Source organism: Acipenser ruthenus, chromosome 2 (assembly GCF_902713425.1).
Source record: "Acipenser ruthenus chromosome 2, fAciRut3.2 maternal haplotype, whole genome shotgun sequence".
NCBI lineage: Eukaryota > Metazoa > Chordata > Actinopteri > Acipenseriformes > Acipenseridae > Acipenser > Acipenser ruthenus.
In genome coordinates, this window is record NC_081190.1 from 78,435,597 (window position 1) to 78,454,879 (window position 19,283).

General features: G+C 38.1%; 1 protein-coding gene across 3 annotated transcripts in view; it reads right to left on the reverse strand.

Annotated features, from left to right (window-relative positions):
• The window catches only part of LOC117409461 (tudor domain-containing protein 7B-like), a 44,159-nt gene continuing 24,876 nt past the window's right edge, over positions 1-19,283 (reverse strand). For all 3 annotated transcript variants that reach the window (XM_034015568.3, XM_034015566.3, XM_034015567.3), the window contains 8 exons: positions 18,093-18,295; positions 12,974-13,108; positions 11,146-11,229; positions 10,025-10,159; positions 9,795-9,905; positions 7,212-7,651; positions 5,768-5,928; positions 1-653 (listed from right to left, as the gene is read on the reverse strand). In XM_034015568.3, the coding sequence (XP_033871459.3) occupies positions 433-653; positions 5,768-5,928; positions 7,212-7,651; positions 9,795-9,905; positions 10,025-10,159; positions 11,146-11,229; positions 12,974-13,108; positions 18,093-18,295 (1,490 nt within the window). In that variant the 3' untranslated portion in view covers positions 1-432. The remainder of the gene's footprint in view (positions 654-5,767; positions 5,929-7,211; positions 7,652-9,794; positions 9,906-10,024; positions 10,160-11,145; positions 11,230-12,973; positions 13,109-18,092; positions 18,296-19,283) is intronic.

The following is a 19,283-nucleotide window of genomic DNA, read 5'->3' on the forward strand; positions in this document are numbered from 1 at the left end:
TAAACAAAACAAAGTGCTTTTCAATCTTTTTTTTTTTTTTTTTTAAATATGCTAAACCTTGTAAACATTTTTATTGCTTGTGATAAATCAGTTAACGCTTTATACAAGTCAATTAGTAAACTAGTGTCAATTGGGTTCTATGTAGGCAATGGATTTATAAATTACATGCCTCCATACAAAATAACTAGAACCATTTAAATGTCCATATTTATAACATGAATTTCCACAAATTTCCAGCATCTGCTGTCATTAAACATCTGAAATTTCTTTTTTGTATTTTTATCTATTTTTAAACATTAACAGCAATGCTCCAAAACAAAAGTATATTTCTAGGCTTTTTTTTTTTTTTTTTTTTATAAACACGTGCTAGATAAATGTACCAAAGTTTGTTTTTTTTTTTGTTTTTTTTTCCACATCAACTGTTGCACAGCATTATGCAGCTTTGGAAAGTTCCTCAATAAACTCATACATTATGTCATGAATCCAAATGTCAGCTTCTTCATGTGAAGTATCCACCAAATACACCACCACTTTCCTCTCCCAGGGGTGTGTGCTTTCGTGTACACTATCCAGTTGTGCCACAAGTGGTTTCTTCTCCACATGGTTACGGAACACTATTGAGGCCTCTTCTGACCACTGCTTCTGTTTCACTCCTTTAAAAAAAAAAAAAAAAAAAAAAAAAAAAGCACAAAATGGAATCCACAGAACAGACTAGCATTTTACAGTATGCCAGACTTGGATCATTACTTTATGCAAAAAAACTACAAGGTTAGTTATTGTACTGAAGCAGTATAACCATCCAACCACCTATTTTTAAATAGTATGCACAGCTACAAATCATGGAATGGCTATTTGCCCAAATAAAAGGAAGATGAATGCCTGCTATACCATCCAGTGCCGATTCCACAAACAATAGCTCTTAATATCTGTAGTTTAGTTTATTGGTTAAACTACAAATTCATATTACCAGAGCAATAATAGAATACACTTGCATCTGACATTAGTTGATACAATTTTATATGTTTAAAAACTGGAAAGCTTATAGCAACGACGACAGTTCTACTACCCTTTTATTTGTTTGCTCAGTTTAGTAAAGATGTTTTAACCAATTAAAAGAAAATCTTTTTAAAGACTACAATAAATCTTGTCCTGATTTTGAGTGTGCGTCCAATTGGTCTTTTGGACTTCAATTTATAAAACCAAAGTTAGTGGATCAATTTGAGAAGTAAGCGCAAGCCCAAACAAACACTTTGATATATATATATATATATATATATATATATATATATATATAGAGATATATTATATATATATATATAGATATATATAGATATAGATATATAGATATAGATATATAGATATAGATATATAGATATAGATATAGATATAGATATAGATATAGATATAGATATAGATATATCTATATATACACACACACACACATACATACATATATGCACAGATATATGCACACACACACACACAGTACTGTGCAAAAGTTTTAGGCAGGTGTGAAAAAATGCTGTAAAGTAAGAATGCTTTCAAAAATAGACATGTTAATAGTTTATATTTATCAATTAACAAAATGCAAAGTAATATTTGGTGTGACCACCCTTTGCCTTCAAAACAGCATCAATTCTTCTAGGTACACTTGCACACAGTTTTTTAAGGAACTCGGCAGGTAGGTTGGCCCAAACATCTTGGAGGAGAACTAACCACAGTTCTTCTGTGGATTTAGGCAGCCTCAGTTGCTTCTCTCTCTCCATGTAATCCCAGACAGACTCGATGATGTTGAGATTGGGGCTCTGTGGGGGCCATACCATCACTTCCAGGACTCCTTGTTCTTCTTTACGCTGAAGATAGTTCTTAATGACTTTCGCTGTATGTTAATAGATTATATTTATCAATTAACTAAATGCAAAGTGAGTGAACAGAAGAAAAATCTAAATCAAATCCATATTTGGTGTGACCACCCTTTGCCTTCAAAACAGCATCAATTCTTCTAGGTACACTTGCACAAAGTCAGGGATTTTGTAGGCATATAGTCAGGTGTATGATTAAACAATTATACCTAACAGGTGCTCATGATCATCAATTCAATATGTAGGTTGAAACACAATCATTAACTGAAACAGAAACAGCTGTGTAGGAAGAATAAAACTGGGTGAGGAACAGCCAAACTCAGCTAACAAGGTGAGGTTGCTGAAGACAGTTTACTGTCAAAAGTCATACACCATGGCAAGACTGAGCACAGCAACAAGACACAAGGTAGTTATACTGCATCAGCAAGGTCTCTCCCAGGCAGAAATTTCAAGGCAGACGGGTTTCCAGATGTGCTGTCCAAGCTCTTTTGAAGAAGCACAAAGAAACGGGCAACGTTGAGGGCGGTAGACGCAGTGGTCGGCCAAGGAAACTTACTGCAGCAGATGAAAGACACATCATGCTTACTTCCCTTCGCAATTGGAAGATGTCCAGCAGTGCCATCAGCTCAGAATTGGCAGAAAACAGTGGGACCCTGGTACACCCATCTACTGTCCGGAGAAGTCTGGTCAGAAGTGGCCTTCATGGAAGACTTGCAGCCAAAAAGCCATACCTCCGACGTGGAAACAAGGCCAAGCGACTCAACTATGCACGAAAACACAGGAACTGGGGTGCAGAAAAATGGCAGCAGGTGCTCTGGACTGATGAATCAAAATCTGAAATATTTGGCTGTAGCAGAAGGCAGTTTGTTCGCCAGAGGGCTGGAGAGCAGTAGTTTGGGGCTGCATTTCTGCAAATGGAGTTGGGGATTTGGTCAGAATTAATGGTCTCCTCAATGCTGAGAAGTACAGGCAGATACTTATCCATCATGCAATACCACCAGGGAGGCATCTGATTGACCCCAAACATACAGCGAAAGTCATTAAGAACTATCTTCAGCGTAAAGAAGAACAAGGAGTCCTGGAAGTGATGGTATGGCCCCCACAGAGCCCTGATCTCAACATCATCGAGTCTGTCTGGGATTACATGGAGAGAGAAGCAACTGAGGCTGCCTAAATCCACAGAAGAACTGTGGTTAGTTCTCCAAGATGTTTGGGCCAACCTACCTGCCGAGTTCCTTCAAAAACTGTGTGCAAGTGTACCTAGAATTGATGCTGTTTTGAAGGCAAAGGGTGGTCACACCAAATATTGAATTGATGTAGATTTTTCTTCTGTTCACTCACTTTGCATTTTGTTAATTGATAAATATAAACTATTAACATGTCTATTTTTGAAAGCATTCTTACTTTACAGCATTTTTTCACACCTGCCTAAAACTTTTGCACAGTACTGTATATTTATATATATATATATATATATATATATATATATATATATATATATATATATATATATATATATATAAACACACACACACACACACACAGTGCCTATAGAAATTCTACACCCCCTTGAATTTTCACATTTTGTTGCATCAGTGCCTCAGTTTCATGCATTTAAATGGGGATCCCCCAACCCCAACCCCAACTTATCTACACACTAAACTCACTTTTAAGGGGAAAAGTTTGAGAAAAAAATATATATATTAAATACAAAACTGAAAGATCATAATTAGAAGTTTCCATCGCCCGGAGTTAATACTTGGTGGAAGCACTTTTGGCAGCAATTACAGCTGCGAGTTGGGATAGGTCTCTACCAACTTCGCACACCTAGATTTTGCAACATTTGACCATTGTTCTTTACCAAAAACTGTTAAAGCTCTGTCAAGTTCCTTGGCGAGCGTTGATGGACAGCAATCTGCAAGTCATGCCACAAATTTTCATTTGGATTGAGGTTGGGGCTCTGACTGGGCCACTTAAGGACATTTACCTTTTTGTTCTAGCCACTCCAGTATAGCTTTGGCGTGTGCTTTGCGTTGTTGTCATGCTGAAAGGTGAACTTCCGTCCCAGTTTCAGCTTTCTTGCAGAGGGCAGCAGGTTTTCCTCAAGGATTTCTCTGTACTTTGCTCCATTCGTTTTCCCTTCTATCCTGACAAGTGCCCCAGTCCCTGCCGACAAGAAACATCCCCATAACATGATGCTGCCACTACCATGCTTCACAGTAGGGATGGTGTTCTCTGGGTGATGCGCTGTGTTGGGTTTGTGCCAAACAGAACGCTTTGCATTTAGGCCAAAAAGTTCCATTTTAGTTTCATCAGACCACAAAACTTTGCCACATGGCTACAGAATCTCCTGAGTGTTTTTTGGCATACTTCAAAACGGGATTCAAGGTGGGCTTTCTTGAGTAATGGTTTCCTTCTTGCCACCCTACTATACAGGCCAGATTTGTGGAGTGCTTGGGATATTGTTGTCACATGTACACTTGGACCAGTCTTGGCCATAAAAGCCTGTAGCTCTTGCAAAGTTGCCATTGGCCTCTTGGTAGCCTCTCTGATCAGTCTCCTTCTTGCTCAGTCATCCAGTTTGGAGGGACGGGCTGATCAAGGCAGGGTCTTGGTGGTGCCATACACCTTCCACTTCTTCGTCTTGACCGTGCTCCAAGGGATATTCAAGGCCTTTGATATTTATTTATACCCATCCCCTGATCTGTGCCTTTCAACAACTTTGTCCCGGAGATCTTTTGAAAGCGCCTTGGTGCTCATGGTTGAGGCTTTGCTTTGAAATGCACTACCCAGCAGAGGGAACCTACAGGAACTGCTGAATTTATCCTGAAATCATGCGAATCACTACAATTTAACAGGTGGAGGCCACTTAACTTGGTGTGTGATTTTGAAGGCGATTGGTTACACCCGAGCTAACTTAGGATTGCTATTACAAGGGGGGTGGACACTTATCCAACCAAGCTATTTCAGTTTTTATTTAATTAATCACTTTCTACAAATTTCTAGAATATATTTTTCACTTGGAAGTTGTGGGGTAGGGATGTGTAGATAAATAAAAAAAAAACTAAACAAAAAAAAACTAAATGCATTTTAATTCCAGGCTATAAGGAAACAAAAGGTGAACATTTTGAAAAAGGGGTGTAGACTTTCTATAGGCACTGTATTATTTATAAGAATTCTGGATTTGTCCATTTATCCTCCGCTTATCCTATGTAGATATCTCAGTCAATTTTTAGACTGGAAGTCTAAACAGTCATCTTATGCTATTGGTCCTAGTAAAATTACCCAGATTGGCCCATGGAAAAGAATTTGCATGAAGCACAGGCCAAATGTCTTCGTAATTCTAGGTAGAATTGAATATAGGCATTCCCTGGAGGAAGTCAGACCTAGTTCTGCAACGTGTTGGTTTTATTTTGTTGTGTGCTGTACTGATGTGGTGAGCGTTGTTGTACTGTATTTACTTAATTTAGTATGAATGTTTCACTGGTATTGGGGAGGTAGGATTTTTTTTTTTAAAAAGGGATTTATTGTTCTACAGGAGGTGACGCAACTATCTGCATTGTCAAACGATTTTTATTTGAACCCATATTGAATTTTAAATGATCAGTATGCCATTTCTTTACATGTGTGTTTACTACATTGTAGCTGTATGCTTTATCACCACATCTACCTTTGACCCCCCCACCCCCGACAAACCTTTGATTCTGTTTAATAGCTGTTGTACGACTGAGTATGGCATCTTTAGAAGAGACACAATTTCACAGCTTGAGCCTCCAGATCTTGCCCAAACTGCACAAGATTACATCTCGATATTTAAGTGACCAGTTACACACAACTTACCATCTAATTTAAGAAATTCAGTGTAGCAACCTCAGGAAATACCAAATGGATGTGCAATCACTTACCAGCAAGTTGAGCTGTGACTCCCTGGAAAGGCAACTGCCTGAACTCCTCAATCAGGGGCTGTACCTTCATACAGTTCACCAACTCATGTCGGCCATAGTCCAGCTGATATACAGATACCAGGCCATTAATTAGTTTTCCTTTCACAAGTACACGATGCCAGCTGGAAAACAATTCAGCATTGCATCCAAGTCATATTAAATGTAACTTTCTGCATGTACCATGGTTTAGCAAACAATGTTTAAAAAAAAAAAAAATACTAAATCAGTGCTGATGACACATGCTGCTGTTGCTACCAGCAGTACTACAATTCTTTAGGCTCAGCATTCACCCCCCCCAAAAAAAATAAACCCCACACACGTGTGACTGAGCCCTGTAGTAACACTGCACTTAAGGCAAGCCTCAACACATTAAGCTAAAAACAAAACAAAGGATTATACTGGTTGTATTACCTAGTGTGTCATATTTCAAAATATATATAAAAAAAGTCAATCTAGTAACACTTGAAACCAATGCAATGCCTTCCATTAAATCTTTAGATTCTAAAAAGTGTGTTTTAATTAATCAATACACAACGTATTGAACTCGCAACAGAGTTTTTTTTTTTTAAATATATATATATATATATATATATATATATATATATATATATATATATATATATAATTACTACTCTGTTGTGCATTACTTGTTTCTCAATCATTTTTCGCTAAAAGCAGTATATATCATTTACAGGTCATTTACAGGTTTAGCCGTGTTTTAATGCAATTTTAGCTAGTTATCTCCCATCGCATTGCACGGTCTCAGCTGCGTGTACACTCATTTTAAACTAGCTTCAGGCATTTGAAGTAAGTAGCTGGACAGGGCTACAATTTATTATTTTTATCACGGCTGGGATAAAATAGTATTCTACTGTATTTGTTTGTAATGTTGAAAACCTCCAGTTTAACCGTGTCTGATGGACTTTTTTCTCCAAAGCTTCGTACCTCCAACCCAACCACAGCTGTATGTTAATGCAAAACAACCCACTCTCTGTCGTGTGTTATCCCTTACTTAACACACTTGTTTGTTCTGGCCTCGTGATAGGTTACAACCAGTTTGAGTTGGCTTTAGGACACTCAAAAGCCAGAGAGTGTAAGAGAGGTTGTTCCCCCCCCCTTAAAAAGGATTTATGCTTTTGACACGCACATAAATAAAATACCCTTGAGCAGCTCTGTCAAGACCATGAAAATGGGTTTGCGTACCATAAATTTACACAACAGCACCATCCATTGAACATTAATGGAACTGCAGATCCCAAATAAAACGTTAAGACTTCTAAGAACATACATTTAAAATGGCCCTTGATGCACAATTGAATACTTTTTCTGGATGCTTAACCAGATATGAGGAGTCCATTCTGTACTATAACATTTTTGAATTTCAGAAATTTGAAAGACAACCTACTTGTTTTCCACTTTGGCAGCATATATTTGGTTCTTTTCAATGTGAATGGGCTTTCCATCCATTTTATTGTAATACAGGATCATTTCTCCCATCAGAACCTCCAGTTTATACAGATCCTGCCAGGGCTGCAGGACAAAATATCCAGGATGGCAAGCAACGGAAACGTAAATATCCAGGTTCTGACCTGGCTGTGGCAAAGCCAGTAGTGGGGGGAGCTGGGAAATTTCATCAATTTGGCAATCACCAGCTTCAGGCTGAGAGATTGGGCTGCTTTCTTTCCTCGGACTCGCAGAACTAGTGCTCAAGAAGACATCTTTCTGGTGCTTCCATAAGTCAGAGTCAGCAATCTGGAAATTAATGCTGCATTCATGGTCATAGAAATTCTTGGACGTAAACAGGTAAATGTGCACCTGTCTCTTGGCTTCATCCCATCTGACTATCTGGAGAGGGATGAAAAAACAAAACTATTAAACAAATTGCGGTTCAAGCTATTTGTGCCACTACACGTACCGGGTACGTCTTCAAAGTGCTTCCCCCATATCCCCAAACATACCACATACATCCAAATTTAAGTTATATTTAAAAAATGGGCCTGTTTCAACTGCATCAAGTTAACAGTAAAAATATTTCCAAAGTGATGCAATCATAATGCATAAAGCCTCTGCCAGTTTAGCACTATGAACCAATCACAGTAATTTAGATCAAACTTATTTTCCTTCTTTTCTTGCTAGAATCATACAAGAATCAATGCCTATATGTAGGAGAATAAATTAATAAATGGCTCAGAGCAGCCTTTGCAAGAGATGTTTAGAACTTCCTGTTACAAAGTGAAACAAGACGCAAGCAATGCATTCAAAATGGAAGAATGAAATATTTAAATATTTTCTCTGCTTCCACAAATCAAAAATGCACCACCCTAAAAGATTCCAAGTGCCTTTTTGCATCTTCTGGTTAATAAACTACATACCTGAAATTTCTTTCCAAGTCACATCCTTTATAGAAAGCTGGTTTTTACTGTACATACCAGGTCTAGCACAGTGTTGAGATAGATATATATAAAAAATACAACACATATATACACACACACACTCCACTGATATACGACACTCTGATACACGTCAGTCGCGTTTTACCATCCTTGTATTAAAATAAATCCCCATTATATAACAAATGAATGCACTTACCCGTCACACACTATTTCCTACTTGCTGACCAGTTCTGATATTGGGGGCCTTATCAAGCACTACATTCTGCAATTTTGAATACCGACTGTTATACTGATACTGTTAATTCTGGAAACTTTTTTTTAAACTTTTCCTAAATTGCATTGTCTTATGTTTTACAGAGTTCTGTGAATTTTGATTTAAACTTTGCTGTTGGGTCATTAAATGGGGAATTTTACATATTGCTACAACACGTAGCAGATTTAAAAAGGTATGTACTGTATTATATCGGGGGGGGGGGGGGGGGGGGATTTTAGTTTTTTTTTTTTAAATATGGGATTTGAGTCAAATCAGTTTTTTTTTTTTTTTATTATTTCTTCTCTTTAAAAAAAATTAGATTTTTTTTGTAGTACCGTAGTTGTAGCTCTACAGTACCTCCAAACTAAATTTAAGGATGTTGGAAATGGTGGTTTGTGAATAGTTACATACCAAACTGAAAATTACTCAATCTTAAATGAATACATAAATAAAAGCAATTTATATAATTCTGGCATCTTAAAATCTGAACTACAAGAATTTAGTGATTGGAGTACGCCAGAGAAATACCCCTCACCTCATCCCAGTCATTCTTTTACTTTTTTTTTTTTCTTTGATTTCCTCTTTCTGTGTCAGTCCAAACAAACGCAGTTGTTACTAAGGACTACTTTGCTTTTTATAGTGGGTTCAATTGTTAAAGTTCCTGATTGCACCACTAAATAAAACCCGATTTCAGCAGGTCTTAACACAGTGCTCAACTGTCTACTTGGGACCCCACTGCAATGTCATCAGAATCGCTTCGGCGAACATGTGAATAATGGGGCAGGCACACTATAACAGGGCAAGACATATCTTCAGAATACCATTTATGCGCCACAGAATCAGGGACAAGCAAGCGTGAACGGCACATTTGCGCTGTGATCAGAATACAGCCCTAAGTGTTTTAGTTTATAGACAGTAAGAGGAGTTTAAGATGATTGTTAACAAAAGGTTTTTATAACATACTTTTCATGTCTGAGAAACTATGAAATAGGTAGTACATTTTATTTATTTATTTATTTAAATCAAGCGATTTAAGACAGTCGTCTTTTGGCGAGCAATATTTTCAGAATCATATCGTTCTTAATTAATACTTCCGTTGAAAATAATACTGTACTAACAAAACCAACTACAGTACATCTAAATGGAAGCCTACTTATTTTAGAACAGTCCTTTCAGCTCTGCATTTGAGATTTTATCTGTGTTCCCTGAAAAAACAGACAAGGGTTGGAACAGGCCAAAATGAAAATCATATGCGTCACACTCGTTTAACCGTCACTGAAGTCAACATTTTATAGCGTCTGATATGCGGGTGCAGATATAGATACATACACCCATATATTACCTTCATGCTGCAATCACTGCAGTTCAACACAGCATCTCTCAGCCAGAGCACTGCATCTGGGGTCCATGAACCAACACTGACTGGCAGATCTGCCAGGCAGCACTTTATTGCCTAAGGGTAGGTAGGGGGAAAAATAAATAAAATCATAAAGGCTACATTACAGTAATTAAGCTTAAAACAAATCAAACATGTTAGACCAACAACATTGTAAGGCCATTAAGTGACATTACCTGTGGTGGAACAGAGAGCAGCTCCTGGAGGTATGGAGGTGGGATCTCCCGGAGTTCTACCACCTCCACAGATGCTGGTACACCGATGTCAATGAACAGGATGTCCACCACGCGACTGCCATGCAGGTTTGTAATCTAAAAAATGAACAAATCAAATGAAATTGTATATCAAGTCTCCCTGAGAATTGTATATAAAAACACTTTGACAATCCCAAAAATATTTTAGCTTCAGTTATGATTGTCACTGTATGTCTTACCTGTTTGCATACAGTGCTGACTTTTAGCAATTAATACATTAAAAAAAAAGTAATACACACATTGTCAAGAGGTCTTGGTCATGCTCTGTACAAAGACTGTCCAGTTTACATTTTTGCAGTAAAAAAAAAAGCAAAACCAATTAAAATAAATAACCATTACCCAATTGGGGATTAAACAGTACTTAAACACTTACCTTAAGCAGAAACAAAACACAAAAACACAAGGTTGAACAAAAACTTGAATGCCATTTCCACATGCTTTTACTGCACTACAGAAGAACATTTGGAAACGCATGTAGCAAATCTTAATACAACACAATGTTAAGCACACCAGCTGTTCTGTTTACTTACATAAGTACTTCCATATTGCAGAATTATGTTTCTGACATTTAAGGAATGTAAAGGTAAATTCAAGCAAACTAATACAATGAATTGTTGAACACTATTTAGGCAACAGATAGGATAGATTTTTAAATAGTAAATCATTGTATCACGGGTGTATGTTATATCGTCATGACTTGAAACAGTCCCCATATTTACAATATGCAAATCAAAATATTCATCTGGCAGGAAGTGCCTGGAACGGGGTTCCCTGCGAATGCTGTAGTTCCAGAAGAAACAGATATACCAGAACTTGCACGGTAGTCAATACAGACAATATCAATGAGCCAGTATTCGATAACATTGCAATAAAAACAAACAAAATGCAGATAAATTTACTTTTGCTGCTCAATGTTTTGTTTCTGCCTAATTTTATAACCAAGTTTATGTAGGACTACTTCTCTAAAATTATGGATTATCCTGATGAAATCTGAAGTGGTCAACATAGCTTAACTGAATACAACAATGTATTATTCAACTCACCTCCACCCGAGACCATTTTCCTTTATAGCGAGCCACGCAACATTTGCCACAAAATGGCTGGGAGACCAAGAATTCAGAGGTAACCTGTCAAAAAGCATATTTCCTTAGAAGTCATGTATCCATTTAAAAATATCCTATACAGAATATGGTATTAAAGTTATTTAAGTGAACAAATTCAGGTTAATTGACATTAGTGTAGGGTGGTATACCGGTACCCAAGATATAGCACAATACCAGCATCGGGCCATTGATTGGGCCACGATATTATCAAGATGGTAACACCTTGATTTGACATGTGTGCTTTAAACCTCATTCAATAACAGTCAGTAACTCTGGCTCGTATCTACAATGTATATGCAAACAGTGTGATCTGAAGTCTTCACTTATATACTAATAAAACTAAAATTATTCAAATACAAATGACAGCCCTTGTAAATTGACCCCCTTTCAGCATCAAGGCGGCGGTGCAGATGCATACCACACATACATTTTATATACATATACTGTATGTTATATATATATATATTATATATATATATATATATACACACACAGTGCCTTGCGAAAGTATTCGGCCCCCTTGAACTTTGCGACCTTTTGCCACATTTCAGGCTTCAAACATAAAGATATGAAACTGTAATTTTTTGTGAAGAATCAACAACAAGTGGGACACAATCATGAAGTGGAACGAAATTTATTGGATATTTCAAACTTTAACAAATAAAAAACTGAAAAATTGGGCGTGCAAAATTATTCAGCCCCTTTACTTTCAGTGCAGCAAACTCTCTCCAGAAGTTCAGTGAGGATCTCTGAATGATCCAATGTTGACCTAAATGACTAATGATGATAAATAGAATCCACCTGTGTGTAATCAAGTCTCTGTATAAATGCACCTGCACTGTGATAGTCTCAGAGGTCCGTTTAAAGCGCAGAGAGCATCATGAAGAACAAGGAACACACCAGGCAGGTCCGAGATACTGTTGTGGAGAAGTTTAAAGCCGGATTTGGATACAAAAAGATTTCCCAAGCTTTAAACATCCCAAGGAGCACTGTGCAAGCGATAATATTGAAATGGAAGGAGTATCAGACCACTGCAAATCTACCAAGACCTGGCCGTCCCTCTAAACTTTCAGCTCATACAAGGAGCCCCGCAGCTAGCCTGTCACAAGTTGTTAAATATTGGTAAAATAAAAGTGGTTGTTTTGTAGTTGCGAAATAGTGAGGCACAAATTATTGCTCAGAATTTTTTTTTCCCCCTGTAAATTTGAACTTGCATGTATTGTATATTGATGCAGTGGCTTGGAAATTGGGAGTATCCTAAATAAAGTTGGGTTTCAGTCTATATTTTATGCAAGATGGGCATTCTGAAAACATTACACAATAAAAATCTGTAAACAGCACTTCATTGAATCTTGTACAAATTACTGTACATTTAAGAATTAACAGAAATGTGTTTACAAACTTAATTGCTAAAATCTGATGGAGCCTGCACTGAATTTTTTTTTTTGTAATTGAACCTTATAACTTTGGTGTTGCATGTACTGTACAATACATGGTCTCTGATTTGTGCTTAAACAGGAACGGATAGTATCGATTCAAAAGGTTTTGGTATCAACATTCAACAAATCACAAGTCATAAAATTGTGCTGTACTTTGGATCTAAACAATTAGAACTGTTGAAAGCACTGTACACTATTAGCTACTGTGTCAACTCAATGTCACTTCCAGGATAATACCACATTATCCCCCGACACCTTGTTACGTACTATCTACTTAATAATCTCTCAAGCCAGCAGGCACTCGTTTAATCCCTATGGCACACACTTACCCGGGAATGGAAGTAGCTTTCTGTTTTGTCCAAGATTTCATTCAGTCTTGCCTGACCCTTTGAAAGCAACTGGCAGTAAATGGTTCCATCCGAACAAACATGTGTCACAGTGATGTTTGTATATACAGTATTGGCCTGCAAAATAAAATAAAAGGTCATGCTAGCGTTTTAACAATGTCCCAGATGTGTTTACTGTAAGTGCACAGGGAAGCACTGCAAATTTCAAATGCCTATTTTAAAGCCTTGATGCGATTTGTCACCTGCAGAAATAATTGATCCCAATCCCACTGGGTTTAGGCTACTAGCCTGGATTTCTCTCATGAGCACAAATTACTGTTTAAAAGATATTCTAGCAATTTTCACCTATACTCTCTTTATGCAGTGCTACCACAAGTAAACTATAGCTAGATTCTACTGCACATTTGAGCCGAGCGAGCGGGTCTGGTAGGGGTGGAGCACAGCGTATAGTTTCCACTGCTTGAGTAGGGGTGGAGTACAGCGTATAATATTGACAAAACAAACAGCAATTCTATATAAAAAAGGCAGCACTAGACCAGCAGAGTAACATCAATATCTTTTATAAGCTACTGATTTTAAGACACATCAATCTCAAATTTAAGATGCAGGCCATTTTAGAAGGAAAATTGGTTTGAAAAGTGCATCTAAAGTTTGAAGGAATATGGTAATTGCATTTGTAATAGTAATGACTGCGGTTATATAAAACTAATAGAGTTTCTCTTTGGTGTTTATCATGGATATAGAGCTGGAGTGATAGATATATATAGAGATATATATATATATATATATATATATATATATATATATATATATATATATATATATATATATATATATATATTTTATATATATATATATATTTTATATATATATATATACACACACACACACACACACACACACACACAGCTCTGGAAAAAATTGAGACCACTGCAAAATTATCAGTTTCTCTGGTTTTACTATTTATAGGTATGTGTTTGGGTAAAATGAACATTTTTGTTTTATTCTATAAAACTACTGACAACATTTCTCCCAAATTCCAAATAAAAATATTGTCGTCATTTAGAGCATTTATTTGCCGAAAATGACAACTGGTCAAAATAACAAAAAAGATGCAGTGTTGTCAGACCTCGAATAATGCAAAGAAAATAAGTTCATATTCATTTTTAAACACCACAATACTAATGTTTTAACTTAGGAAGAGTTCAGAAATCAATATTTGGTGGAATAACCCTGATTTTCAAGCACAGCTTTCATGCGTCTTGGCATGCTCTCCACCAGTCTTTCACATTGATGTTGGGTGACTTTATGCCACTCCTGGCACAAAAATTCAAGCAGCTCGGCTTTGTTTGATGGCTTGTGATGAGATGACCATCCATCTTCCTCTTGATCACATTCCAGAGGTTTTCAATGGGGTTCAGGTCTGGAGATTGGGCTGGCCATGACAGGGTCTTGATCTGGTGGTCCTCCATCCACACCTTGATTGACCTGGCTGTGTGGCATGGAGCATTGTCCTGCTGGAAAACCCAATCCTCAGAGTTGGGGAACAATGTCAGAGCAGAAGGAAGCAAGTTTTCTTCCAGGACAACCTTGTACTTGGCTTGATTCATGCGTCCTTCACAAAGACAAATCTGCCCGATTCCAGCCTTGCTGAAGCACCCCCAGATGAGTCCAATTTTCAGCTTTGCCCAACACCTGGTCGTCTAATGGTTAGACGGAGACCTGGAGAGGCCTAAAAGCCACAGTGTCTCGCACCCACTGTGAAATGTGGTGGAGGATCGGTGATGATCTGGGGGTGCTTCAGCAAGGCTGGAATCGGGCAGCTTTGGCTTTGTGAAGGACGCATGAATCAAGCCAAGTACAAGGTTGTCCTGGAAGAAAACTTGCTTCCTTCTGCTCTGACAATGTTCCCCAACTCTGAGGATTGGGTTTTCCAGCAGGAAAATGCTCCATGCCACACAGCCAGGTCAATCAAGGTGTGGATGGAGGACCACCAGATCAAGACCCTGTCATGGCCAGCCCAATCTCCAGACCTGAACCCCATTGAAAGCCTCTGGAATGTGATAAAGAGGAAGATGGATGGTCACAAGCCATCAAACAAAGCCGAGCTGCTTGAATTTTTGCGCCAGGAGTGGCATAAAGTCACCCAACATCAATGTGAAAGACTGGTGGAGAGCATGCCAAGACGCATGAAAGCTGTGCTTGAAAATCAGGGTTATTCCACCAAATATTGATTTCTGAACTCTTCCCAAGTTAAAACATTAGTATTGTGGTGTTTAAAAATGAATATGAACTTATTTTCTTTGCATTATTCGAGGTCTGACAACACTGCATCTTTTTTGTTATTTTGACCAGTTGTCATTTTCGGCAAATAAATGCTCTAAATGACAATATTTTTATTTGGAATTTGGGAGAAATGTTGTCAGTAGTTTATAGAATAAAATAAAAATGTTCATTTTACCCAAACACATACCTATAAATAGTAAAACCAGAGAAACTGAATTTTGCAGTGGTCTCTTAATTTTTTGGAGAGAGAGAGAAATATAATCTCTCATATATATATATATTATATATATATATATTATTTTTTATTTCTTAGCTGATGCCCTTATCCAGGGCGACTTACAATTGTTACAAGATACCACATTATTTTTACATACAATTACCCATTTATACAGTTGGGTTTTTTTACTGGAGCAATCTAGGTAAAGTACCTTGCTCAAGGGTACAGCAGCAGTGTACCCCCAGTACTGTGCAAAAGTTTTAGGCAGGTGTGAAAAAATGTTGTAAAGTAAGAATGCTTTCAAAAATAGACATGTTAATAGTTTATATTTATCAATTAACAAAATGCAAAGTAATATTTGGTGTGACCACCCTTTGCCTTCAAAACAGCATCAATTCTTCTAGGTACACTTGCACACAGTTTTTGAAGGAACTCGGCAGGTAGGTTGGCCCAAACATCTTGGAGAACGAACCACAGTTCTTCTGTGGATTTAGGTAGCCTCAGTTGCTTCTCTCTCTCCATGTAATCCCAGACAGACTATGATGTTGAGATTGGGGCTCTGTGGGGGCCATACCATCACTTCCAGGACTCCTTGTTCTTCTTTACGCTGAAGATAGTTCTTAATGACTTTCGCTGTATGTTTGGGGTCGTTGTCATGCTGCAGAATAAATTTGGGGCCAATCAGATGCCTCCCTAATGGTATTGCATGATGGATAAGTATCTGCCTGTACTTCTCAGCATTGAGGAGACCTTTAATTCTGACCAAATCCCCAACTCCATTTGCAGAAATGCAGCCCCAAACTTGCAAGGAACCTCCACCATGCTTCACTGTTGCCTGCAGACACTCATTCGTGTACCGCTCTCCAGCCCTTCGGCGAACAAACTGCCTTCTGCTACAGCCAAATATTTCAAATTTTGATTCATCAGTCCAGAGCACCTGCTGCCATTTTTCTGCACCCCAGTTCCTGTGTTTTCGTGCATAGTTGAATCGCTTGGCCTTGTTTCCACGTCGGAGGTATGGCTTTTTGGCCGCAAGTCTTCCATGAAGGCCACTTCTGACCAGACTTCTCCGGACAGTAGATGGGTGTACCAGGGTCCCACTGTTTTCTGCCAATTCTGAGCTGATGGCACTGCTGGACATCTTCCAATTGCGAAGGGAAGTAAGCATGATGTGTCTTTCATCTGCTGCAGTAAGTTTCCTTGGCCGACCACTGCGTCTACCGCCCTCAACGTTGCCCGTTTCCTTGTGCTTCTTCAAACGAGTTTGGACAGCACATCTGGAAACCCCTGTCTGCCTTGAAATTTCTGCCTGGGAGAGACCTTGCTAATGCAGTATAACTACCTTGTGTCTTGTTGCTGTGCTCAGTCTTGCCATGGTGTATGACTTGACAGTAAACTGTCTTCAGCAACCTCACCTTGTTAGCTGAGTTTGGCTGTTCCTCACCCAGTTTCATTCCTCCTACACAGCTGTTTCTGTTTCAGTTAATGATTGTGTTTCAACCTACATATTGAATTGATGATTAGCACCTGTTTGGTATAATTGTTTAATCATACACCCGACTATATGCCTACAAAATCCCTGACTTCGTGCAAGTGTACCTAGAAGAATTGATGCTGTTTTGAAGGCAAAGGGTGGTCACACCAAATATGGATATGATTTAGATTTTTCTTCTGTTCACTCACTTCGCATTTAGTTAATTGATAAATATAATCCATTAACATGTCTACTTTTGAAAGCATTCTTACTTTACAGCATTTTTTCACACCTGCCTAAAACTTTTGCACAGTACTGTGTGTATATATATATATATATATATATTATATATAGCACGCTACAATCTAAAATTGAAACATTTAACGATCTTTTAAAAGCCACTTGCTCGTTTCTCAATGGGGTGTGTAATATATATAAAACTGCTAGCTCATTGCTTTTTACCACTCACTATCTATACACATTAGTATTGTCATTTATAAAATTACTGCAATAAACACTTTTAGAATTTCATAACTGTGGTTCAAGAAGAAGTAGTACCCATCACTGCAAACCTTGACTGCAACATCCTTGTTCAGCCCGGGGCCAGATTTCAGATGTCTTGAGGCCAAAATTTCACGGCTTAGATAAAAGTGGAAAAGCTCTGGCCAGGGAGGGTCTGGGCCCTCGTGACCAGCTTGTGGCAGTAGAAAATGGGTGTTCTGTGCATTACCATCTAGGGTTGGGGGCGAGGTCAACTTAACAAAATACTGCTCTCAGCTCTCAACTTAATATCTGCTTCCAACTTAACATGATATAGCCAAAGAATAATACTGTTAAATAGTAAGTTACTCTATTGCAGGATCAATGGTATTTGTAACCCCATAAACCAGGTTCATCTCATTCTGAAAACCTAATCCAAATAATTTTGGGTAGTCAACATATAGTAGAGCCATATAGTACAGGTGGTTATAAAAGGGTGTCCCTATGTATACCATATTGGCTCTACCTATCCACTAGTTTAATGTGGAGCGACAATGGCATCAGATTTATAACTTACTCTATTCCATAAACCCTGGCTACAGGATATTTAATTGACCATTAATGTGATTTAGTCATCAAAATACCTTCAGACTGTTTTCCAGAGTTCTGTCCTGCAAAGCCTTCAGGCAGGCTGCATTAATGTTGACATCATCATCTTGGGACGTGTCATACAGGACAACAAGAGGCACCTCATGTCTCTCTAAAATTTCAGCCAATAATATCTTTCCACAGGCTAGGGACTCAAAGACTTTCATTACTGCAGGCTCCTCACTGAATGGTTCAAGCCCTAAAACATTGTTCAAAATTAAAAAAATAAAATTACAAGCTTGAAAATCAAAGTCTGTTGTGATGATTCTTTATAAATACAGTGCCTTGCATTAGTATTCACCCCCCTTGGATTGGATTTTTCCACATTTTGTAGTGTTACAACCTGGAATTAAAATGGATTTAAAATTAGGATTTGTCACTGATCTACACAAAATAGTCCATATTTACAAATAAACTGAAAAGTCTTGATTGCATAAGTATTCACCTCCTTTGCTGGGACACCCCTAAACAAGCTCTGGTGCAACCAATTGCCTTCACAAGTCACATAATTAGTTGAATGGAGTCCACCTGTGTGCAGTTAGTGTCACATGATGTCAGATTAAATACACCTGTTTTTGGAAGGCCCCAGAGTTTGTTAGAGAGCATATCTAAACAAACAGCATCATGAAGACCAAGGAGCTATTAAAACAAGTCCAGGATAAAGTTCTGGAGAAGCACCAATCAGGGTTGGGTTTGAAAAAAAAAAAAATATCCCAAACTTTGAACATCCCCCAGAGCACCGTTAAATCCATTATCAAAAAATGGAAAGAATATGGCACAACCGCGACTGCCTAGAGAAGGCCGTCCACCAAAACTCAGTGACCAGGAAAGGAGGGCATTAGTCAGGAGAAACAACCAAGAGGCCAATGGTAACTCTGAAGGAGCTGGGGAAATCCACAGCTGAGATGGGAGAAACCTATAACCCGGACGCTCCACAAAGCTGGGCTTTATGGAAGAGTGGCGAGAAGAAAGCCATTGCTGAAAAAACCCATATAAAACCCCTTTTGGATTTTGCCAAAAGGCCTGTGGGAGACACAGCAAACATGTGGAAAAAGGTTCTCTGGTCTGATGAGACCAAAATTGAGCTTTTTGGCCTTAGCTATGTGTGGCGCAAAGCCAACACTGCTCATCACTCTGAAAACACCATCCCCACAGGTGAAACATGGTGGTGGCAGCATCGTGTTATG